Below are 25,842 nucleotides of genomic sequence, written 5' to 3' on the forward strand. Positions count from 1 at the left end.
GGAGACTTTAGCTCATTCTATTGTTCACATCGGCTGAGCCTTTCATTTAAGGCTAGAGGATGAAAGCGGTTGCAGTTCTAGGTGGTTCAGCATATAGTCTCTCAAAACTGATGAGACCGAACTGACCAGATTTCAATAAAATATGCAGTGGGTATTCATAGTTTCCAGAGGACAAATCTTAAAGTGCTCATATTATGCTTTTTGGCTTTTCCCTTTTCCTTTATTGGGTTATATATCTTTTTGTGCACATTATAGGTTTACAAAGTGAAAAAGCCCAAAGTCCACCCCAAAGGGACCTGCCATCTCCAACAGAAAACACTGTTCACAAACTGCTCTATTGTCAGTCCAGCCTTTACTTCCGTGACGAATGTGCGTCGATTTAGAACACACGTTATAATGCTCACCTAGCTGCTAGCATGGCACTCCCTCACACTCTGCTTCTGACTAGCTAGCCGTACTTACTGCGGATGTGACTCCCAACAAAGATGGAACAGAAGTGAGATGCCTCACTCTGTAGCTAAAACAGAGAGCTCAACACACAGGGTGAAAAGAGGAGCTGCAGCAATGTGCAGTACAACACAAATATGGTGTTTTTTGAAAATTAAACCTATTCTGGTACAACCTCTAAATACAATTATGAACCTGAAAATGAGCATAATATGAGCACTTTAATGTTTTTTTGGCAAACTTCCTGACCTTTCCTCTTGGACCATGCTTAGGCCATAATGAGGTTTTTGTCTATGGAGGTTAAATGCACTCATCATAAGTTATTATCACTATTTCTGTTAATTGCTTTCTAAAACTTAAAAGGACAAACTAACTAAATTCAAGTGCTAAAATCTCCAGATTGGGCCAATGAGATGTTGCAGCGGGACAATGATCCTTATGAACGCATCCAAATCAACTCTGGAATCGACTGAGAAAAATAGTGTTCAGTCCTCGTGTGGCCCAGCTGAAGCCAAGACTTGAAACCAAAGGAAAAATCTGTGGAATGAGTTGAAGATAGCTTTTCAAAAGATGCTCCTCATACAGCTCAGAGTGAGCTTGGCCAAATCTGCAAGGAAGAATCAGAGAAAATCCCCAAATCCACATATGCCGAGCTGATAAAGAAGACTCAAAGCTGAATTCACTGCCAAAGCACTGACTCAGGGCTGAATACTTATTCAAATTAGAGATATGAGATAGTAAAGTAACATTCATTTTAAATACAGTCACACACGTTTTATAACATTTGTGAAATTGTAAAAGACCGTTCAGCAAAAAAACAATGAAATTGTTATATTTTGAATGCAAAATCATCGAATTGTTTTTGGACGCATTATCGGTCTGTGGGTTTGAGGCCCAGTCATGCGTTTGGCTTTTGCACAAAATCCATTCAGGCAACACACACGGACAGACTGCATGTCCCTTAATGCCACACCACCTCTGCCCACACACACACACACACACACACACACACACACACACACACACACACACACACACACACACACACACACACACACACACACACACACACACACACACACACACACACACACACACACACACACACACACACACAGCTTGAGATTTGGAAGTGGGTGGAGAGAGGCGCCCTCCCTGGTGTGAAGGCCAGGCCGAGCCAAGACGCACACCTTTGGTCTCCATGGAGCTCTGTGGACTCCAGACTGAGCAGAGAGGTATCAAGGAGCCAGCTGGAGCAGCACAACATTGCTGGGAGCACCTCTGACAGGGTGATTCTTAATGGTAGAGAATGCCGACCAGAAAAAAAAACAGACGTTTAGTCTTTCACTGAAAAACCATTTACACAGGAAGCTCGAGCGTTCCCCTGGGGGATTACATGAGTAGAGATGCCTCACTGCCACTGCAGTGAAGAGACACCTGACATGGCTAATGCTTGTGGTGGAGCTTGACGGACCCAGTGTGCGAGTGTGCATGCGTTTGGGTTCACTAATTGCTTCAGCGCGGGTTGACAGTAGGATTGTCAGGGCCTGTTAGCTGGAGAGCTTTGCAGAGCTACCTGGGAAACAAGCTAATTGAGCTCTGAGTTCTTACTCATTATTGGTTCAGAGTGTATCAAACAGACCGAAGGAAGAGACACACTCAAAGCCTTAGATAGTGGAAAAAAAAAGAGCTCTATCTACTGTAGAGACGCTACAGCAGTCCCTACAGGAGAGATATGGCGGGACAAAGCACTTTCAGGCCACACGCAGCACCTGTACGCTGCGATTCCCTGTGGCTACCATGGTCATTACTTCACTAAATCGGAACCTTTTATCATTCTCAATCCCTGTTGGTGGTTTGACCTTAACGCTCAACTCAGGAGAGCAGTTACAGCAGTTTTATTCGGAGCTGTAAATTTATCAAAATTATGCATTATTAAATTGAGTAAAAAAAAAAAAAGATTTTAAAAAAGAGACTTGCCGTCCCGCCCACACCAAATAAAAGCAAAGTATATATGCCTGAAGTAAAGACAAAAAGGAGAGAAAGACAAAAAATAAATGATATTTCTGAGCTAAACATGCTGGAGGAAAAAAGGTCTGAAGCATGAGGACAGTGAATCAAAAATAGTCTTGGATGGTGTCATGCAAATCCAAATCCAAAATTCTTCTGTTTTGTCTCGAGTCTTCAGTGAGCTTGTGAATAGCGAAGAGTTGCTCAAACGTGTAACGGCTGGACTGTTTAGTCAAAGTTACAGTTCAGTGAAACCAATTACTATATAGGGCTGGGCGATATGGAGAAAATCAAATATCACGATATTTTTGGCCAAATACCTCGATATCGATACCGCAACGATATTGTAGTGTTGACTATTGGTGCTTTCACAAAATATTTACACAATGAGATTTTTGATGAATGTGGATATAATGACTAGGTGGGTAAAGGCAAATAATAGAACAGTTACAACAGTCTGGTAAGTTCAGAAAATGACATCACTTTACTGTAATGTAGCCTCTAAAACCAGGAAAAGACAACATTTATGTCATATTATGATATCCAAAATCTAAGATGATGTATAGTCTAATATCACGATATTGATATATTGCCCAGCTCTATTACTATATATTTGAAAAAAATATTTCTGACATGAAATAACACAGAGTAAATAGTCTTATGGACATGGTACTAATGTGCAAATAATTCTTTTTTTACCCAAAATAAAGCCCTGGATGCAATATTTTAAAATTCATCTGCTGTGGCAAATCATTAAATACGTGAAAGCAAAGCTGTGTTTTCTACAAAAAAAATAAACAAAACAGGAAAATGATGTTGCCTTTGTAAGTTTTGGCTGTCTCACTTTTGTTTGGTGACAACAGCATCCTTGTTACTTTCAGGCAATAATTCGGACTACCAGCGGCGAGTTCCAGATAAGCAGCATTTGAATCAGTGCGCACAGCAGGAATAAGAGTAATAGTTTTTTTGCTCTTATTTCTGCAGAGAGTGCAAATGCTCCAGTGTTTTGGCAGAACCTTTCATATCTGCAGGAAAATGAGCACCCCCAAAATATTTTAAATCGAAAGCACACTGCACCACAATCACGTTACGAGCGCAAGCCACCTGACGATGTTAAAATACGAGCGTGACAAAAGAAAAATGATCAAAGGGTGTTTGTTTTCTTTCAACCCACCTCTCTCTGTGTCAGCTTCTGCTTGTCAATCTGCTTGACCTTAGGGCTGTTGGCCAGCAGGTGGCGGAGTTTCACATAGCTCTTCCACAGCTTCTGGTACCTGCCAAATAACAGCAAATAAGAAAGTGTTAGACTGACAGGAGTCCTTCTCCACCCTCACTCTCCTGCTTTGCAACAACAGATCAATATTTTATCTGCCCGATATCAAACATAATTGTGCCTTTGGCTATTATTGCATTAGCCACACACACACACACACACACACACACACACACACACACACACACACACACACAAAAAAAAACCATTGTCTTTGCTCTCATTTGCATGTGAAAAGAGGCAGGGAGTTATCGGCAAGGTGACATGTAGCCACCATACTAACCACCTACCCTTTCTCAACCCCTCCCCCTCCTCTCTCTCTCTCTCTTTTCAATCAGACCTCCTGATTGATGCACTGAGGGCCGAGTGTGACCGTTCTGCTCCCATTCAGGAGACTTTCTCCTCATTTACCCAGAGTTATTCAATTATGATTGGTGGGCTGGAGGGGTAAGGTGGTGGGGTTTGGGGGACAGGATGGTGCATTGAAAGAGAGAAGGGCAGAGAGGCATACAGAAGGAGAAGAAGAAAGAGAGAGGGGAGCAAGGAAGGAAGGAAAGGAAAAGGAGGGAAGTGGGGGTGTACTGTGGAACAGAAGAATTATAGGGCTTTAATAGCGGGGACTTCATTAGAGACTGAGACGAGGGAATGAGACGGCTTTACCGCCCCGATTATCAGCTCACCAGCACCTCCGCACTGAAGCAGCCTGAGCGGACGAGAGACAGAGAGGGGAAGTAAGAGAGAGTGAAGCCGAGAGAGAAAGTCTACCCAGCCTGGGAGGCCCCCCCGTCCCCAATCCGCTCCGATGACCTTTCCACAGATCCGCTGTGTACTCTCAGGGTAGCGGTGCCGCGGCTCTCGCCACTCCCTGCACATGCTTTCATTAGCATATGCTGCCTCTTTCTTTCTGTTCTCATCCTCTCTCTCTCCTGTTTCCCCATCTCTAGTCACTTTGCAGGCATGGTATCTGCAGCATTGCTGGCTTCATCTATCTGCAAAACGTGCTGGCTACTTTTGAGCATCCAAACATGGGTATGTTGTACGTGAATGTTCCGTAACGGCTCTACTCAAACATGACAGGACCTTTACAAACAGAATTACTTTACATGGGGGGGGAGGGGGTTTAGAAAATACTCATTTAAAGTGATACGTTTTAAAAACGTGCTTTGCAGTTGAATGAGTGTTTATCTTCTTGTTGGCATGAATGACAGTTGTGAGCACGGGGGACGCTCATTACATGCTCCTAGTCTAACCAACCTCATAGACCCCGGATACATTTCCTCATCGCTGTCATCATTTATCAGATAGATTAGGGATAGTTTGGCTGTTTGGAAGTGGGGTTGTAAAAGGGTACTTATTCATAGTCAGTGTATTACCTACAGTAGATTATAAAGCAGATCTATTACAGAATATTCACCGCGTTACCTTGCTGTCAGACTGTCCTTTACGACAGGGAACTAAAGCAACATGGCATCATGACTTGGCGTAAACTTTCCTAAAGCCAAATGGCGTGTTATCTGTACGCATTTTGAGCTATCCACGTGTATGTCTACGCCATATACAGTGTCGCCACGTGGCGTCTTATCGCAAGAACGTGCCGTACTATCGCGAGAACAACGTCACACGCGTGTCAAAAAAAAAAAAAAAAAAAAAAAAAAAAATTGGGATTTAGGAAAAGAACATTGGGAAAGGCTTTAGGAACACAAAAAAAAAAATACTCGTCAGGCTCGTCAGAGACCCGAGGGACCCGGCCACTCTGAATCCATATGTGTTACTGAGGCGTAAATGTGAGAGCTCAAACTTGTGTTACAGGAATGTTACATGGTCCAACCCTGTGACACCCTTGAAAAGAGACTACGTGGCTTGTTCAATTAGACCGGCATTAAAGTGACAGCACATTTATGTGTACGTCTGAAAGTCGCTTCCGTCTCCTAGTTTTGGCCACCCTCTGTCTCTTATTCATATCCTTTTCCATCCCACAATCCTCCCATCATGTTTCTCTCATGTTTCATCCCTCGCTTGCTGGGGTTGTCTGTCCTGTTCCATCCTGCTCTCTTTTCTTTACATTCCCTGACATGTCATCATTCTTGCTTCTGCTGTCGTGATGGAGCTGGAGAAGCTCGAGTAGAGGTCCTGAATCCAAATGCGCCCAGTGGCGAGCGGGAAGTATGACTCGCAAGATATAGGTCCTCCCGCAGCGAGTTGTGCAGGCAGGTGCTAGCAAGGAAAGAAAACGTCGAGCGAGGGAGAGAAGGAATGGCACCTGCTTCTACGGAACTAAGCAGCAGGCGCACAGAGCAGCGACCACGCGCGAGAGACCGGCTGCTTGGCGAGCGCTGCAGGGCAACACACTCTCACAGGTAACTCTGCTCTCAAAGTGGATTTCTGCTTGTGCAAATAGAACTGACTTTTGACAATGTTTGGGGGTGGAAAGAAATGGAGGCCCTGGCCCCCTGGTCACTTTCAACGGTTCACACCCATGCGGACCTCCTTGTGGCCTACACTGATTGACAGCTATCGATACAGGAAGCCAGGAGTTGGTGTACTTGTCTTTATTAGCGATGTAGCGCGAGATAAATAAAAGGAATGTACACGTTTCTCTCGTCCTTTTCATTGCCGGGATATGTGCGAAGAAGACAACATAGCTTCTTCAGTCTCATGAGTTAATATATGCTGCTGCTGTGACCAAGGCTCCCTCTCTGTGGCATTGCCGCAGCCGCAATCAACACCGACTTACGACTCGCATCGGCTAATGATGTCCCAGTCCATCCATAAATTTGTTGTTGTCTGCCGCTTTAAGAAGTTTGACATGGCAGCGGGGCGCACAGGGATGAAAGAGCTCAGCGGACAGGCGGCTAAAATGTAGCGGCAGGGGAGAGGGGACATTAGTCAGGGAAGAAGCAAACTAGTTCTGCCTAAATGGATGTCCTAATGATCATCCTCACTGCTTTCCTCCTGCACCTCCTTCCTGACTGCTGCGATTGAGCCGAGTGACGTGACGTGAGATATGCGAGTTGAAAAGAAATCCACAGATTTCAAATTTGGAGTGAGGGCACAAAAGCCAAGTTGCGTACTGACTTTTGATTGGTGTAGGCGTGGCGTTGTCGCATCTCTCTGAACACCTCCGAGACTGCGGCTCAGATAATCGAATACGCTGCTTTTGTTAATTATGCAGCGACACAGCACAGTACGTGGCATTACTATTCACGAGACATAAACCCGCGGCAGCTCCCTCGGCGGATGGCACCCAGCGGAAACCCGGGACCCGTGACGATGCATGTGAAAATGTCACGCCAATCGTCTTCTCATCCTTCAATTCCCTATATTTCCATCCGTCTGTCTATCTTCCCTTTCCTTCGACATACGGCGCTCTCGTCCTCCTCGACGCGCGACACAAAAGATTCTGCCCTCACAGGGTCCTGGGGGAGCGCAGGTAAATAAGGAGTAGAGGGAACGAGGGAGACGATACACAGTGGGTGAGGGGAAAGATCTGTATTTGGATGGGTGGTCGACATTTGTGTGTGTGTGTGTGTGTGTGTGTGTGTGTGTGTGTGTGTGTGTGTGTGTGTGTGTGTGTGTGTGTGTGTGTGTGTGTGAATGCGATCTTACTGAGGGTCTCCGGCATAGCTGAGCTGAGCCGGTCTGATCCCAAAATGAACGATGATGGGGAAGGTGATGACGTCTGGGTTGAACTGCTCCCTGTCCAGTTGGTCGATGCGCACGGAGCTCGGTTTCTAGGGTGAAAGAAGTCAGCACAGTGAGTCACGTTGCGGCATTAACCCATTCATGTCGCTGCAAGGCAGCCATCATTCCATCACCTGCTACCAATATGTGAAATCACAAATAATCCACGCCACGAGGGTCGCCTGTCACAGGAGGCGTAATGCGGCGAGGCCCAGATTCGGGCTTGCGGCGCCCGCGTGCACAACAATGATAAAGTGATGCCAGGGATGGCGAGCTAACCCCCGACGCTCTTATCAGGGAGGAGATTGACAAGCAACACGTGCTCAGCCGACTCCCAAATCACAGTTGGCCTGTCAGGCATTTTGCGAGATCAGAGGAAGGGGCTGTAGCATAAGGCGTGATGAGCTGCGCGGCAGATGGCTCGAGGCTCGGGCTCACCTTGACATTAGGCGACACTCGCTCGTCACAGCCTGCATACAAACTCTGATTTGAGAGCAAGAGGTCGCCAGCCATCTTTGATTTTGACTTTAAAGCGACATAATCAGGTTTGATTGGCTTGATGAAAGGGCTTGGTGATTGCCCTGTTTACAATCCAGACACAAACACATCGCACATGCTCATTTATATACACTAGGCCACTGAGCATCCACTGCTTCTTTACCAATACTTTAATTGCGCCGAAGCTGCTTGAAGGCTGACGACATTTGTGCCCTCATTTGTCGACTGTGCCACGGTGTAAAATAATCACTTGAGCATGGCATGTTTGATTGGCATCGGACCACTTCATTTGGAGAACTATGTGTCACCTTGACATATCACACACTGTTTTGACAAAATGAGGAGCATGTATGGACTGAATTGGGCTACCAAGCTCTAGAGCACCAACTGCTGAATGTTTTTGTATTCCGTATCACCAAGAACATACTTTCTTTACCAAATTAAAAGGTTGTGATCACTATCAAATTTTTTTTTTTTGATCAACAGCAAATTAATCTGAATCTTTTTTTGATAAATCGGTCCATTTATTATGAAAAAGAATTGACAGATGAATCCATAAAGAAAATATTTGGCAGTTGCAGCACTACTACCAATCATGGGTAATACTTCTAACATATGGCATGACAATAATGTTACATAAGACAACTGGGAACTGTTTGAGACAATCCTGCATGCTTTTAAACTTTTTAATGGAATTAAATGGTTATAAAACAACCATTTTTGCAACAACCAACAAAGCAATAATAAAATAAAAACCTGGGAATGACCATTGTTCACCATGCCCCAGATAGTTCTATTATCACCATGCAAGGTAAATCTCTATTTATGACCTTTTTAACAGACTAGTTGTTTGACTGGCAGACCAATCTTTAGCTTGGGTCTAGGGACGGAAGACTATTACACACCCACCTATCTGGACACCCCTGACAGTAACAATTCAGTCCTGCCAGGAAGAGCAGTTGACTCAATAACTCACCCACGCCAAAGGTTACGCAATCACGGCCACTGTTCGTATGCAACCTTTCCAGCTAGCAATGACATCTTCACCTTTACCCAGACACAATTACTGTACATCCTTTAAAAATACGGGTGAGACGAGGAGTTTAACCAACTTCACTGTGACAAAGCTCCGGGCCGAATAATGTTGATGACAGCAAACGCCCTTGGGGATAATAGGTGAGGCTGCTCATGTCACAGGCTAACAGGAACAGCCTTGTTCCTGCAGTGTCGGGGTTGGGGGGCGACGAATGCCCTTGAAAGAGCAGACAAAGCCACCTCCTGTCGTAACAGTGCAGCTGAGGCCTTACCATGCCTGGGTGGGTGACGATCATGCCCTTGCACTCCTCCGCGTATTTCTGCCACTCCAGCTCCTCCCACTGCAGCATGTCTGCAATCTCCTCCTCGGGGACCAGGGGCTTGCTGCTGCGCAGCAGGTAGAGCAGCACCTGATGCATGGACAGCACCTCCTTCCCGCCATCTAATATCATTGATAAACATAAAATGTAAAATCGCACCTTTTATCGCGATACGACAGGGTTCAAAATTAGCACCATCCACCAGCCAAATGCTGGTAAAACATGCAAATGACTGGTAGATATGCTCAATTATCAGCCCAAAAAAAAACAATTGTAATCTATTTGAACACTGCGATACAATATTATATTGATTCTTTGAATAACGATACACTATTTTCTGAAAATCACAAAGACTGCTATGATACGATTTGATTCAGGGGCCTGCGACCGATGCGAGACGAGACCATGAGCCCAGGTAACGCAATCTTACATTACACTTACATTATATATACATTTACAAAAGCAACTAAAACGTGATTTGACAATTTCATGACTAAGCTCTTCCAGACATTTAAACTAAAAACAAACTAGTGTTTTTAATAAAAATAAAAAATATGAAGTGGGAATTTCAAAATGAAAGATGCCGATGTGTATCGATATATCCACCTCATCATCAATAATATTGGATAGTATTGAATAGATATATCGTACACCCCCTAATGAATACGTTGCAGAAATATATGCATGTATGGACAGAAGCGTAAAAACACCATCACAAGATATGCAGCTCACAGTTAGATGAAAAACTATTGCAAAAATAACAGTCTTTATAGCTAGAGTTTGTGGTATTAAAACAAGCTGTGACTTTTTCCAACAAGGGAAAACGTTTCACAGAGCTCCCATACAATGCTTTCTTTTGCTGTTCAAAAATCCTTGGCCCAAAATCAAGGCTGATGTCGGAGAAATATCTTATATCATACAATTATCTAACCCAGCCTCACCTCCGCCAACTTGGGAGTTTGAGAGTCAATATAACATACTGTGAAAATGTCTCCATGCATCGCAATCGCAATGTTCGAGAAACAGAGGCACTGATGCGAGGTCGGATACCACACACTACGTGAAGGCACATGACATGTACAAAAAAATAAAAAACATTCACTCAAAACTGTATCACAAGGAATGCGCAGAGAAATACAGCCAGGCACATGCATGCAATCTACCAGGTCAAATGGAGTCAGTTTAATAGACACTCATGCAAAATTGATTGACCTCCATTTACGAGTGGTCACGTGGACAGAGGCACAAAAATCCACTGCCCTCTCAGTCCTGGAAATGCATTAACACGATACCAAATGCATCCCCCGTACACTCTCACTCTAACTTTCAAACACGCCATCATCCTGCTCTCACTGCAACTCCCTGTCTCATCTCCCTCGCTTCACAGATCACATCAGAAGCATGGCATCGGACCACATTTATTTGGTGTGCTTTGGTAAAAGAGGCAGATAAGTGTTTGTAGAGGACTAAGTTGGGAGAGAAATTGTTTTTTGATGGAAATAAAGAAAAAAGAAAAAGGCATGTGGCATGTGGCACGTACAGTAACGCACATAACAAAACACTGTGGCGATATTATAGTGCAACAGCACCATCATGTGTATCAAAGATGTATACCACACACCTACACGCCAGCTGAGGTGCTGTAAGTCAACCCATCATTTTGCAGAGAACACAGCACAAATATCAACACCAGCCTATGTTTGGAGGAGACATTACTGGAGACCCTTTTTCCTGTCCTGTAGCCTGTTTTAACATGAGCACTGATTGACCACCAGAGAGAGACGGAAAGAAAGCTGTACGGGTTCTTTGCAGGTCAAGAGTCTCACCGGGTAAGAATCGGACAAAGCGGGGCATGAAATGGAACCGCTGGCATCCAGAGGCCTCGAACTCAGGACCTGGAAGAAAGAACAGAGGCTTTTTTTATTGTTTGTTTTCACACAATTTAATATTAGTGTAAAGTTATGGTTGACATGATAATCACAATTATTTATTGGAATACATTGTACCGATTGTAATAAGAAAAAAATGAGAATGTAATGAAAAAACTTCTTTTTTTAAAGTTCAGCTTTTTAAACAGGTTTTAGCTTGTGTTCAGGTTTTACCACTATATGCAACAAGAAACAGTCGCGAGCAGCTACATATTAATTATAGGTGAAGTTTACTTATATGTATGTTTTTAACCAGAGCAATTTAAAATATATGTGGCAATCGAAGAATGTTGACATGTCAGGACTCGTAATACTTTCCCATAAAAACAAGATGACACATATCAGTAATGAAAGATTAAAAAAAAAAAGAAAATTGTCCAGGGACCGGTTTCACCATTTCTGTGACATGCAAGCTGTGATTAGAGTTAATTTACTGCTCATATTTAACACGTTTCACTATCAACACAAATATCATACTTGCATGAGCATGTGAGAGTCTATTAGACTCCCAAATGTACCTGCAATTTGCAGGTGACAATTACAAATCATCTGTAAAGTGTGAAGCTGCCATCTGCCTGTCAGCACTCCTTGTAAAAATCTCTTTTTGTGAAAACGGGCCTTTGGTTTTGGGAATCATACCTGTCAGGTTCCAGTCATACAGCTCAAGAATATCCTTGAACAAGTAGGAGGCAAACAGCTCCAGGCCTTGGACACAGTAGTTCTGGACTCGGGAGGGATAGAGAGACAGTGTTATGTGAGCACACAGTACAAGCAGACTCCAAAAAAAAAAGAAAAGCATACTGCCATAAAGAACACCTCAATGTAGATATGACATATCCAGTTCTTTAACGTTATCACATAAGCCAACTTATCGGTGTAATCAACCTCTGCAGGTAAGAAAGAATCCCTTTTCCCTCTTCTGCGAGGATTAGCACCGTCGCTAACCAGGGCACTGAGGTGTGAGGGTTACATGTGGCTCAGCTGTGCTCAGACTCCGCCGTTTGAGATAAAAACAAAAAAGTGGTGAGAAAAGAGCGGCAAGATAAAGTGGGGTTTTACTGACCTCCGGTGCCATCTCCTCTATGAAGTGAATGGTGTAATCTATGTTGAAGCGGATCACACGGCACAATGGAATCTGTGATGATGAAAGGAACAGAGGACGAGAAGAAGAAAGGACGGGCCGACTCATTACCATGGCGTTAGGCAGAGGTTACAGCTTTTCAAGGAAACTCATTAAAGCCCCCATCTATGCTGTTGAGCGCACCCGAAATGGCGCACACAACCATGTAAAGACAAAGTGCGTGGGCTCAAGACGCCTCACTGCAATGTGTACAAACGAGCACAAACTTTGGGCAATTTAAAAGACGCAGCCATGTACAAGCACTCACGCGTAAAAAAAAAAAAAAAATCCCACACCAGCATGCACCTGACTCTTGAAAATTAAGCAGATCTCGCTAAACTGATAAGCCTGCTTCTCTGTGTTTAAGCTCCCTAGTTACACGGTCGTTGTTGTCAGAGCGCGGGGGTCCATTTTAAGAGATTAACCTGGGAGCCACATTCATTCTTGCCCATCCCGGCGGCTAACTAGCGGGGGGCTAATATCACCACGCTCCGAGGTTCCTAATCCCCACACTGCCGCAAAGCGTTTGCCCCGGCTTTTAACAAGGGCTGCTTAAATTATCCAGTTCAAATCATGCCTAATCCTCTGGGCTCTTTACGAGCTGGACGGATATTGACCAAGTAGTTTATTATTCAAACATGCAGGACAAATACACACGCGCAAGACCCTGACCGACACAAGCACACCGAAATATTCACAACTTTGAACTCATTTTTTAAGAAAAGGGGCTCGGAGGTCCCCTATCGATTTCTCTCGCTGCCTTTAAACTTCCCTTCCCAGAATAAAACGTCAGGCGTGCAGCGCAAATGGCTACAGGAAGAGAGGGTCCTTTTTAAGCCAGCACCTCTCTAATGTTTGACCGTCACTGGTGGGCCTTCAAAAGTGAGGGAAAAAGACTGTGGGACAAGGTCAGCACAGCCAGCGAGGAGCACTTTGTCCGGGCAACAAAGAAGCCGACCCGAAGCCAAAAGCTGATTTGAAGTTATTTTCTAAGAGAGTGAAGTTAAAAGGAGGAGGGTGATCTTTTTTTTTTCTTCACTCAAACGCTGACCTAAATTATATGTGCCGCCTTAACAGACATGTAGAAGGAGGATGGGTTCACGTGTGGCCAGTGTAGAGCCGACAGTGGCCGAGCAGCGTATGGAAGAGAGGAAATTATCACGGACCTGGCTGCTGTTACACAGCTCACACATCACAGTAGTGATAGTGTAGACCTGGGTGGAATATCAGCACTGGGCTGTACAACTGAAACCAATACAAAGACATGAATAACAATAGTTTTATGATATAACATATATATATCCAACTGACAAAGTTAAAATACTAGGGGATGTGAAGAGTTAAAAGGTTGTCTGTTTCCACTTTAACTGTTATTTGTTAACAGAATTTTGTAAAACACTGTCATGTCATGGCAATATAATTTTCCCTCGATACTAAAAGTCCCCCGGAAGAAATGTGTGTTAAAAGTTTAGGTTTGTCCATGGCATTCCTATGATTTCAGATGAGTTTTTGGTTGCAAAAGAAGTGAAATTGTTTACAGTACACAGCTTGTTTTATGTATAACAAGCAGTATGAACTGCCTTTCTGAAGGTGAAGAGAAGGAAAAGGGGTGAAAATAAATAAATAATTGAATTGATTCTTTTCCCTAGAATCGTGAATTTTCTTTCTTCTTTTTCAAACCAATGATTGACCTAAATATTTTCTGTTTATACGGTAACGCCGTCGGAGGCTACATCATATCCGTTTCCAGCTAAACGGAACAGAAAAGTTATGATCTTCTTTACAAATGAAATAAATGTCAGACTGACGTGATGTGCATTGTTGTTTTTAGAAAACAATCAGTTTGTTTGAAATGTCTCATGATACGTTGTCTCTATAAGCGCATTATTCAACTTTTGTTTTTGATAAACAAGGAAAAGAAAATCGCAATACTATCGAATCGTAATACAAATCGAATCAGCAGCCATGTATCGTGAAAGAATCAAATCGGGACAAGAGCACATCAGCCCTATAAACAACTCTGGCAACTTTATTTCACTTTTGCGAGGTTCAACCGGGCTCTTTCAGACAAAAAAAGTGAAGAAAAATCTGTGACACCTGCAACAGGATATGATAGGAACTGCAACTTGCAAGGAAATAATAAAGATGACATTGTATCTAAAACAGGCATAGTGTAAGACTTACGTTAGTGAGAGGGGTGTGGGAGAAAAGAGAGAAGCCTTCAAACAGGTACTCGTGGTCATCGTACTCGATCACAGTCGGCCGGTCAGTCTGAAACAGAAAATCAGGACCGCTCAAACACACAGCGTAGTGCAGTGATTACTGCCATCACACTGTAGAAAAATGCATTAAAAAGGTCCCATGGTATGAAAATGTCACTTTATGAGGTTTTTAACATTAATATGTTATATTAGTATATATAGTTCCCCCAGCCTGCCTCTGGTCCCCTAGTGGCTAGAAATGGTGATAGGTGTAAACCGAGCCCTGGGTATCCTGCTCTGTCTTTGAGAAAATGAAAGCTCAGATGGGCCGATCTGGAATCTTCTCCTTATGAGGTCATAAGGAGCAAGGTTACCTCCCCTTTCTCTGCTTTGCCCACCCAGAGAATTTGACCCACCCATGAGAGAGAGAGAGAGACATCATGGCTTTCAAACAAGCAAAGTGGCAGTTGGTCAAGGCCACACCCCCACTCTCCACCTTCAGATACAGTATTAGGGGACCACTAAGGTCTATATAAAAGAGACTTCAGATACAGTATTAGGAACTATTTAATGGCACAAATAATACACTGTCTATTTTATTAAGTGATTCGGAGAAGCAAATTCTCTAATTTTTAGGGTCTTGATAAAAGAGACAAAGTCATACCAGGAAGTTGGTCGGAGGAGACACAGTGATCCTGTAGTGGAACAGTTTTCCCGAATTGTTGTTCATTGGGCGACAATGTTTCACAGGCTGAAAAAGAAAGAAAAGAAAAACACACACAAACTCAGTAACTGACATCTAAGCGGATCCTCTTTAAAAATACAAGGTGTGCTTTGTTCTTACGTTGTGCTGACACACCCGAGAGCCCATTACAGATGTAAGAGATACAAATGATGTATGGAACTCACTTTATTGTCCACGTACCCCAACATTTGTTACATCCCTAAACCTACCAGACCATTTCCTCATTTTCCGAATTGTCCCCGACTAAAGAAATGTATGTATATTCGCCCAAAAGTCAAAAGGATCTCCTCCGCTAAACAATTATTAATGTAAATGAGGAATTAAAAGTTTGTCCCTACACACGTTAATGCAGTCACACAAAAAGAGATTTTGTAAAATCTAAACCATTGAAGACCAAATCCTATTTGTGAACTGTTTTTTTTTGTTTGATAACAGACATCTAACCCATAATTTCCAGTAATGCCTGACGACGGAAAATATAATTGACATTCTCTTAATGAATACAGTCACATTTCCCACATACTGTTGTCGTACGTTTCCAGGTCAGGCAAGACCTTAAGAAGCAATTAGTCAACTAATTGACTAATGAGGGGGCGCCCAAAAAAAACAACACATTTCTTAAGATAATAAGATAATAATAATAATGACCTTAATACAACGCTTAAATGCCTGGTGAGTATACATCTACTACAGCTAATGTTTAACAGCACTTGACTGGAGGTTGATGTTAATTTACCTCCATGAAAAACATGTCACCATAGGTTAACACGCTCATTAAGTAATCTGTCACATTAAAAGGGTAACTACCGTTTTTTTCAACCTGGACCCTATTTTCCTATGTTTTTTTGTGTCTAAGGAACTGATGGGAACAACAATCTTTGACATTGGTCCAGTATTAAGCGAGATCGCTGCAGTCGGCAGCGGAGAAACAAGCTGCAATGTAAGTTAACAGGGCGATTGTCCAGCTTGTATTTCCCTTCACAAAAGTGCTCATTTTGCCACTGACAGGCTCTGATTAATATTTTAAGTGTCTGACAACATTACGGAATTATAATTATAAACAGCCCAGAAATCTCAGCACCTGGCAAAAATAATCAATGAGTCATTGGTTTAGCTCAACTCCCCTGTAAAGTTCTTACAGTGAGAGTCTTATTGTCCCTTTAATACAATGTGAAATGGTCACTGTAGAGAGAATACATTTAGCTGACTCGAATAATGTCCTTGCCCCTCTGTGGCACAACTTCAAGGTTATGAAAAGGGTGATTTATTCACGGCACGTCATACCTCTTCCCCCGGGTAGATGCTGTGGCGGATCCCTGTACGTCTGGCCTTGGCACTGCACTTACACAAGGGGCCATCATTCATCTGGACAGAAAGAAAATACGTAAATCAGACACAACTGCTTCACTTGCCATGTATAACACAGAGGCTGCAGAACGTTTCACACCTCAGAACTGTATAGTCCTGACCTTTATTTCTTCACTGGAGTTTGGAGTTTTGAAGTTCTACGTGTTTGGGCAGTCTGAATGTATTTAACATTTCACCAATAGTTGGAAATGCATTCTTTTAAAAAAAAAAAAAAAAGGGAAACAAGATTCAATAATCCTCGAACGCGTTTCCAATCGCGTAGTCAGATATCGGCCCTCAAAGTGCCTCGTTTACTGAAGGCAAGTCATTTCCAATATTTAACTAGAATGATTTCAAAACTTCAAAGAGAAGGCCCTGAACTTGGTGCTCTTAATCAAATATTGTTGCAAATGCATTAGGAGTGGGAAAATACTTACAGTATTACGGGTATCTACATTATAGATACACTGGCCCCCAACTTGTCATACAAGGGCAGAAGATCGAGATTTGCTCCGCAAGTCAGTCTGGCCAAGAGCCCATTCGAGCCCATTTCCAATTTTTCCAAATCGAGGCACCAATCACAACCGTTGAGGCGGAGTTTTATGTATCCAATTTATTTAGTATTAGAGCACTGCAGAATGTTTTGTTTTTGAAGCTTGAAAAGCTATGAATTAAATATCCTACATTTAATAGAAAAATGTATTTGACGCATCGAGATATTGAATCGGGAGATCAGCGAAGATTCACACCTCTACAAGGGGCCAAATGTTTGTTTTTTTTCTTCTGAAGGACAGGATTTGGCCCACAGGCTGCTATTTGCCCACGACTGCCCTATGTCATGATATGTCATGGGCAATGTTATGGGACCCATGTGCAGGATAGCTTTAAAGTGCTTCAGGAATGGTTTCGGATGGATCTCTTCTCCAGCTCTTAGTAATTTGTGAGGCCTGTACAGAATTACAAAAGATTCGTGGAGCAGATAAAACAAATGGGAGATGAATATGGCTTTGTAACAATAAATGTCAAAACAGGAGGGCGACCGACCTGCCCGGGGTCGTTGTACCACAGCTCCTCGTGCAGGCGGTCAGGGTGAGCTTTCTTTCTCTTGATCTCAGCAATGACATCAAACACGTCGGAGTCAGAGCTGCTGGAGCAGGTGCTCCCTTCGCCGTCTGACTCACAGTCTGACTCACTACTGCTGTCGTCTGCAAAACAAAGAGTGCAAAAGGGTCTTTAATCATGACAACGTCATAGGGCTCGACAACTGAAACGTAATTCGGGGAGCCGGAGCGGCTTCAGTGGTTAAGCTCCCCCCAGCTCAGCTGTGCCCTCAGAAAGTTATTATGCAACATAAAGTCTCAGTAAAGCAATCTGTCAAAAATGTTTTCAAATTGTGCGCACTCTGGCTCTGCCAACTCCGGTAGAGGAATAATTATTCGCTCAATGCTGGTGACACAGCAGCGTTTCAGATCTATTAACTCATTTGGATTTTCTTAATATATAGGGTCATATGAGGTACTTATCCATAGTCAGTGTATTACATGGCAGTCGGCACGCCCCCAGTTTGGAGAAGCAGACGGGAGGAGCAGCACAGAAGCTAAGTAATGTTTCTGTTGACGGGGGCAGCAGCTCAACACATTTTAGACACCTAAAGAAATCAATATCTGTTTAAGTGTAGGCTATATTTAGAATATTTTCACTGCTTTACCTTGCCATCAGACAGCCCTTTCAGACGGGGAACTGAAGTTGTTATATCCAGCTAAGCTCTCTTTAAAGCCACCAGACTCCTTTGACAAAAACAGTAATTTTCCCTCTCAGGACGGTTAGTTTGTTTGGGTTATTGTAGGACTCTACAATACCCTTTTATTCACCAAAGTCACACAATAACACAAACAAACTAACCCTTCTACAAGGTAAAATTACTGTTCTGGTCAAAGGAGTCTGGTGGCTTTGATAACAACTTCACTTCCCCCGTTGGAAAGGGCTGTCTGACAGCAAGGTAAAGCCAATATTTTAAATATAGCGTACACTTAAACTTATGTTTTTAGGTGTCTTACCTTCTGTGTTGGTACTCCTGCCTAGTTCTCCAAACTGGGGGCATCCCAACCTCCATATACATGGACTATAAATAAGTAACTCATAAAACACCCCTTAAAAACATCCAAACTATCCCTTTAATGTTTCTTTAGGAAAACAAATACAGCTAAGCGTGATTTACCACCATGTTGGATTTGTTGTTTAAATATTCGACTTCATTATAATTTCTGCTTCTCAAGCCAAGTGCAGACTCAAAAGCATCAATGAGACTTAAAAAGAGCAGCCCAGTTGCCAATGCTGACATCTGGCACTCATGTTTTCTTTATTTCTCTCACACTTTCCCTTACTAAGAAGAAACCTTACACCAAAATGAGGATTATAATTACCACTCAGCTACACAGTTTGTGCTTCTTAGCTAAGCAAGGTCTTCAATGCTTATCAGCGTTTTAACTCAAGCACTTGATTGTGGAGTCAGTGCCCGGAGCAACATGTTCAGCAAATGATCTCCCTGAGCAAGATTTATATTATTGCAGTGCTCAAAGAGACAATCAGGCTGACAGCCCTGCAGATAACATCATAAACACTGAACTTTATCTCTGCCTCAGCCGAACGCACTGCTGAGAAGACAGCAAGTTTGCATGCATATCAATTTCAAAAGATTTCTAACAGATGTATTAAATGTTTGCACATTGTTATTTAGTTGTTCCACCTAACCAGAACAACGTACATGCTTACAAAAGTAACACAAACACACAAAAGGGCAGGTGAAGGTTGACTTCAGAAATCAATCACTGACTGCTACGGCTGTCGCACGTGTCATTTTGCATAGTGCAAAATCAGAGGTAAAATAACGCAGATTACTCTACATTGTACTCATTTGCATTGGTTTAATAATTCAACAAAACAATGTGGCAATGCTTTTCACACAGAAAAAAATGTTCCTCCACAATTATACCCAACTAGTTTTGCAGGAAGGCCCACCTGGATCCTCATCTAGTTTGGTCTTGGGCGGGTCCCATACCGGCCGAGCGGCCTTGGCTCTCTCCTGTCTCCTCCCCAGCTCTTCCTCAAAGCGCTCGTACAGGTCCCGCAGTTTACTGGTCCCCACCACAGTAGAGTCTCCCTGAACACATAGAAATGAATTAAAAATAATAATTATGACATTTTTTTGTAAAGAAATATTTAAAAAAAAGGGCAGATGAAAAAAAAAAAAAAAAAAAGCCCTAATGAAACCAGTCTTTTTGCAGAAAGAAAAAGTACCCATGCGTTTTTTGTTAATATGTGCACAATAAGTCAATCTACAGATATATCTATAATTATGTCATTGCATGTTTGTTTGTTTGTGAGTAAAATCACTCATAAAGATGAGAAGCCTATTGCTTTCTGAGACCATATGATGTTTCATCTAGAAGAGACACGCCCAACCTGCTGTTGTAAAGTAGAGATGCACCGATAGACCGGCTGGTGACCAGAATTGGCCGGTTTTCACGTGCTCGGCCATGACCGGTGACCGGCAGGTCAGTCTGACATATGCAGATTTCATGCCGGTCAACGCTACAATTAACTGACAACAGAAGTTATACGAGTTACAGTTCTCAAGGGCGCACGCACAGTCTCTTTTTCCTTTCTCTCAACTTTCCCGCCGTGTGTGGCGCATACCCGCTCGCGGTGTGAAGCGTGTGTCAGCACTATTCTCGCACATGTAGGGAACCTCGGGAATTAACCTGCAACATGTCAGCTGTTTGGGAATTCTTTAGCGTGTGTGCAGAAGATAACAAGTTTGCAATAATTAGGATATTGGATTTGAAAAGAAGGAAATGGTTCTAACATTGCACGTTAGATGTGTGAGAATTTCACACACACACTCTCACATACACTCTCTAACACACACACACACACACACACACACACACACACACACACACTTAGAACTAATCAGATAACCTTCTGCAACAGTTTGAATGAAGTTCCAGCATGACAAATGAATGGACTACTTGCAGAGTGAAGAAGACATGAATCAGATGCCCAAAAAACATTGACAGCTGTGATTGGCCATTATGTTTACCAATACCCGACCCGTGCCTTGCGCACCCCCCCCGCAAACATTTTTTTGCACGATTTACGAGAGCCTAATTTTCAGGTCAGAAAAACAGGGGAGCCGGTTCACCTGTTCACTGTCCGAGGGGAAAAGACGTGTACCTTCACTTTGGTTTTAGTGAAAGACAGGTCAGGTCTTGGGCAGAATGTGTAATTTGAAGCAACGAAAAAAGGAGCTGATGGCAGCACGAAGCCCACATCCAGAGATCACTGGTAAAGGTCAGAGTTTTAGAGAAGACGAGGTGGCTCTTTCCAAAAGATCCAACGACATCGGAAAAGCATTTGAGAGGGCAGGTGGCGATTTGGAAATGGTGACTAAGGAGTCTTTTTGAGAGCTTGCTAAAAAACTGAAAGGCTGAAAAAGATACTGCGTTCAGGGGAGCAGTTAATCCAACTCTTTATCACCACCTGGCAGACAGAAGATTAGGAAAGTTTCCTTTAGTCAGATGGATAAAACATTATAAAACAAGTCTGTGCTCAGTGTTAATGGCCAATGTGATAAATTCAAGACATTCTCCTGTTTAATATACCCTTAAACTGCAGGCAAGGAAATTGGTTTGGCTATGGACTCTGAAACTCTGGCAAAAGGGTTTAATGAGGATTAGTTAATTAAAACAGAAGTGCCAACAGTACCACTTGGTCCATGGGGTCATTGGAGTAGTAGTTCTCAGCGTGTGTGCAGCGGATCCAGGCAGGTTTCAGCAGCTCTTCTTCTTCTTTCTCAAAATCCCCCTTTTCCTTCTCTTTCTCCGTCTCTCTGTCTCGGTCCCGTTCTCGTTCCCTCTCGCGATCTCGCTCTCTGTCGGCGAAGGACTCTTCGGAGTCTCGGCTCCTGGCGGAGGAGTAGCTGCGCTCTCTGCTCAGGCCGGAGGAGCTCTCCGTCCTTCGGTCCCTCTCCTCTTCCCAGCGACCACGTTTCCGGTCTCTGCTTGTGGAACGACTGCAAAGCACACAATTTAAAAAAAAGGAAAGGGAAGAGGAAGAAAAAGGCAATTATCGCATAAGGCCGAGACGGAGGTTATGAGCATTGGTTATCAATGTGGGGCCAAGGACCAAGCTGAGGTTGCACGATGACACCAGAGGAAGCACCACTAAATGAAGAATGTTAGGTATGGTTGAAAGCAGCAGTTATTAAAGGGGAGCGCCATTGATTTTACATGTCAAAGTCAAATTACTTGTCACTGGAAGCACCACTCACTAGAGTTGGGCAATATATGGATATTATATCGATATCATATTAGATTTTGGCTATCGTGCTATCGTAATATGGCATAAGTGTTGTCTTTTCCTGGTTTTAAAAGACCATCCTTATACTTGCTTTCGATATAATATTGCGATAACGATACTGAGTCGATATATCTTGCACCCCTAGATATAATATTGCGCAACGCGATATTGCGATAATGATATTCAGTCGATATATCTTGCACCTAGTCTGGCTATCACCAGACCACGCTCAATCTTTTAAGATTGAACATTAGTCTGGGGAGTCTGCTGTGTGTTTTTTTTTCTACTCAAATGACTCTGTACGCAAGTGGATAGTCCTTCAACCAATCAGAGCAACGATCCGGGTGACGTAGCAGCGACAGCGGCATCAACGGGTTGCTGCCGTGCAGTGCTGCGCTTCGGTGGCCGGCTTGTTGAACGTAAACAAAAAGCTGCTTGGTCGCTTCTCTATCGTCATGGTGTTAAACCCGCCAATAGGCCAGGTGGTTTTATTTCAGTTAGCCTAATAGCTGGTTTGATCATTGAGAGATGATTTTATGGAAAGTACCCCATGCCAGTCTCTAGGTATGGTGAAGGGTATGTGATGATGTGGGGCTATTTTAATTCCAAAGGCCAAGGGAACTTTATCATGAAATAACTGGCCTTTAATATTTTAAAATGTGCCTCTATGGGAATTTAACATAAGGGTGTGTATACTTATGCCCCCTGTATTTGAAGGAAGAACATTTATTTATTTATTTACGATACATTATTCATTCACATAGAAAATTAGTGTCCCTAAAGCTCGTATTTTTCCTCTTTTTTTTCTATTAAGGCATTAAGATCAATTTCCAAAAGATGTTTTTTTAGACAACTTTAGCATGGGTTCATAAACTTATGAGCACAACTGTATACAAACAAACAAAAAAAGACAGGTTAAAAAAAAAAAAAAAACTGCCTTCTTCTGCAATAATGGACTGCATGTGTATAAATAATGGACTGCAGGTGTACCTTCGAGGCCTCTTTCTGTGCCTGTCGGGCGACTGGGATCTCCGACTTTCTCTGTGACGATACCTCTCCCTGTGAACAAGCACAAACATGGCCAAGGTCAAGGTAACTCTATTATCCCCGAGGGGCAATTATTTGTACAGCCAGCAGACACACATGAAGACAAGACAAACAACAACAACAGCAAAACATAAAATACCCACAATAAGGTATGAGGTAGGAGGTAAACTCCTGTCACAGATTAACCCCTTTTATGAAAGTTACTTGTTATTCACGTACCTGCTACGTTCCCTGCTCCTATGTCTGGGGGAAGCCCGGCCTCTGTCGTACTCAGACCTGTACCGTCCGCCCTCCGGCCTACCGCGCTTGTCTGGACTCCTCCCGCGGTCTTTCCTCTCTCCAGGAAACTCCATTTTATGCCTGTCACTGTGGCTACCGTAGCCGAAGCCCTTCTGCCTGTTATCACTGTCGCGATACCCTCTTTCTGGAGACCTCCTGTTGTCCATGGGCTTCTCATGCTTGTATTGCCCCCCGTGTCGGAAGCTGTGGTCTGGTTTGAATGAGCTGGGGCTCTGGGTGTAGCCAGGGTTGAAGGTAGGAGGAGGGAAAGGAGGGTGGGGAGGATGCGGGTAGTTCATGGAGTATGGAGAGTGGTAGCCCATAGAGTGAGAAGCTATGGGTGGGGGCATGGATGGGTGGGTTAATGGTGGTGGGGGCACGGGAGGCATCATGTAAGGGTTGTAGGCATTCTGAGCAGCCACCTGGGACCCTGATGTGGGACCACCTGTGGAGCTGGGAAGGGGAGGAGGTGGAAAGTTAGGCGGGGGTTCCGGGTAGCCGTGGCGGACGGGGGGCTTCGGGAACGGTAGGCGCACTGGGCACTGGTTAAGAGAACTGTGAGCCTGGGGTGAAGCTGGTGGAGGGTACTGCATGAAGTCAGAGTGCGGAGGCATGTAGCTGCTGTTTCCATGGTAGCTTGAAATGGGAGGGGTCTGGGGATCGTAGTGGTACGGGGGAACGGGAGGATGGGGAGGTGGCGGCCTCAGGTTGGCGGGCCGGTAGTTCTGAGGGGAGCCGTGCTGGCCTGGGGGCATTCCTCCCTTGGAGCTTTCCCGATCCTGATGGAAAGACATGACTGTGGAAAATGACAAAATAATCAAGTAAGTTTCCAAATTTGAAAACACACCCAAACCTGAAAGTAAAATGGTACCTAGATAAAAGATTCCCTTTAATCTTCAGCCCAATTTATGGTCCTGCGTTATATCAACGCTGTGGGTACGTACGTCTACACGCACTCTCCGGCCACATCATCACACCTGTGCAATGTAGTTAGAGCTGGGCAATATGGAGAATAAAAATCAAATATCACGATATTTTTGACCAAATACTTCCATGTCGATATTGTAGGGTTGCCAATTGGGGCGTTCACAAAGTATTTACACAAAGAGATTTTTGATAAATAATGATCAGTAATGTGGATATAATAACTAAGTGGGTAAAGGCAAATAATAAAACAGCTAGAACAGTCTGGTAAGTTCAGAAAATTAAATGTAGCATTTAAAACCAGGAGAATAAAACACTTTGTTGTCATATTAAGATACCCAAAATCTAAGGCGATAGCTAGGCTCGATTTAATATTGCCCGGCCCTAAATGTAACAGCTCTGTCGTAAATTCTACTTGTACGAAGCTTAATAAATAAATAAATAAATATATAAATAAATAATCTTTCAGTTTTTTGTTGACATTGTCAGAAAGGCAATAATGTTTATTATTGAGATCATAGTGGGTGGTGGTGCTGTAATGGAGTGCATTATACTGACAGGTGTTTCTAATATTCTGCCCCCCCTCATGTATGTAAATGGCAGGGCCAAAACATTAGACACCCTTCTCAATATGATGCAGTCCACTTCAAACTACAACCTCAATAACAAACAATTATATTTGTAAAGGAAGGATTTATGGCAGAGCTGTTGTATTGGATCACATTAGCTTATACAAGTGTACCTAATAAAGTGGCAGGTGAGTGTATATAAAAAACAGTGACGCCAAATCACAGGAGAAGTTAGATTTCAAAGTGTTCTACCATAGAACTGCCTTTGGCAGGCTACATTTAGATTAACATTAGGTTATGATCAGGAATGGTAGAGATGACTTGATGGTTGATGTTAAGTTTAAAACTGAATTTTAATTTTAATTTAATTAAATTGATGGGAAAGCAGCCTCAGAAACAGCAACAGTAGGGTCAACATTACCAATGCTTACTAGAGCTTAAAGCTTTAAAGTTTAAAACTGAATTTTAATTTTAATTGAATTAAATTGATGGAAAAGCAGCCTCAGAATCAGCAACGTTACGGTCAACATTACCAATGCTTACTAGAGCTTAAAGCTTTACTTATTATTATTTCCATAAACACTTGTTTCTTATTTAACAGGGACAGAAACAGAGAACACAATCTCTGTTGAGAAAAGTAACACTGTAGTATAAAAACACAAATTCACCTTACAACAACAACATCATCACTTGTGATGGCTGTAGTCTGTGTGTGTGAGGACTATTTTAAGGGGCTGACTCATCTAGCTAGTTGCATTTTTGTACTCATGTCTTTCTTGCAAAAGATATTGTTCTTATCTCTAGGAGACGTTTTGAGAAAAACGAGGCTACACAAAATAACTAACTGACTTCATGGTTACCTTGTAGCTATAGCAGTTTACCATAAGCAACAGCTGAACACCGGTTAAACGAATTTCCTACACTGGTGTAGCTACGTTAGCCATTAAGCATCATTAGCTAGCTAGCGTTAGCTACAACAGAGGCCATTTTCAAAAACACGCTTCAAGTGTTGGAAAGTAACAAACTAAATGGTATTTCTAGTGGTTAAAGCAGTCAC

The 25,842-nt window shown here is 43.0% G+C and overlaps 1 protein-coding gene across 2 annotated transcripts in view; it reads right to left on the reverse strand.

Annotated features, from left to right (window-relative positions):
- drosha (drosha ribonuclease III) overlaps positions 1 to 25,842 on the reverse strand; it is a 100,916-nt gene that overhangs the window by 74,740 nt on the left and 334 nt on the right. Inside the window, exons 2-15 of one of the 2 annotated variants that reach the window (XM_028569592.1) lie at positions 23,233 to 24,088; positions 22,957 to 23,025; positions 21,373 to 21,679; positions 19,624 to 19,765; positions 17,650 to 17,810; positions 16,543 to 16,623; positions 15,178 to 15,264; positions 14,497 to 14,583; positions 12,256 to 12,327; positions 11,832 to 11,913; positions 11,091 to 11,159; positions 9,217 to 9,386; positions 7,337 to 7,461; positions 3,632 to 3,731 (exon numbers count right to left, since the gene is read on the reverse strand). In XM_028569592.1, the coding sequence (XP_028425393.1) occupies positions 3,632 to 3,731; positions 7,337 to 7,461; positions 9,217 to 9,386; positions 11,091 to 11,159; positions 11,832 to 11,913; positions 12,256 to 12,327; positions 14,497 to 14,583; positions 15,178 to 15,264; positions 16,543 to 16,623; positions 17,650 to 17,810; positions 19,624 to 19,765; positions 21,373 to 21,679; positions 22,957 to 23,025; positions 23,233 to 24,086 (2,406 nt within the window). In that variant the 5' untranslated portion in view covers positions 24,087 to 24,088. Of the gene's footprint in view, positions 1 to 3,631; positions 3,732 to 7,336; positions 7,462 to 9,216; positions 9,387 to 11,090; positions 11,160 to 11,831; positions 11,914 to 12,255; positions 12,328 to 14,496; positions 14,584 to 15,177; positions 15,265 to 16,542; positions 16,624 to 17,649; positions 17,811 to 19,602; positions 19,766 to 21,372; positions 21,680 to 22,956; positions 23,026 to 23,232; positions 24,089 to 25,842 lie in introns of both variants that reach the window. The other variant, XM_028569591.1, reaches the window with a different exon arrangement.

This window comes from Perca flavescens, chromosome 22 (genome assembly GCF_004354835.1).
Source record: "Perca flavescens isolate YP-PL-M2 chromosome 22, PFLA_1.0, whole genome shotgun sequence".
NCBI classification, from domain to species: domain Eukaryota; kingdom Metazoa; phylum Chordata; class Actinopteri; order Perciformes; family Percidae; genus Perca; species Perca flavescens.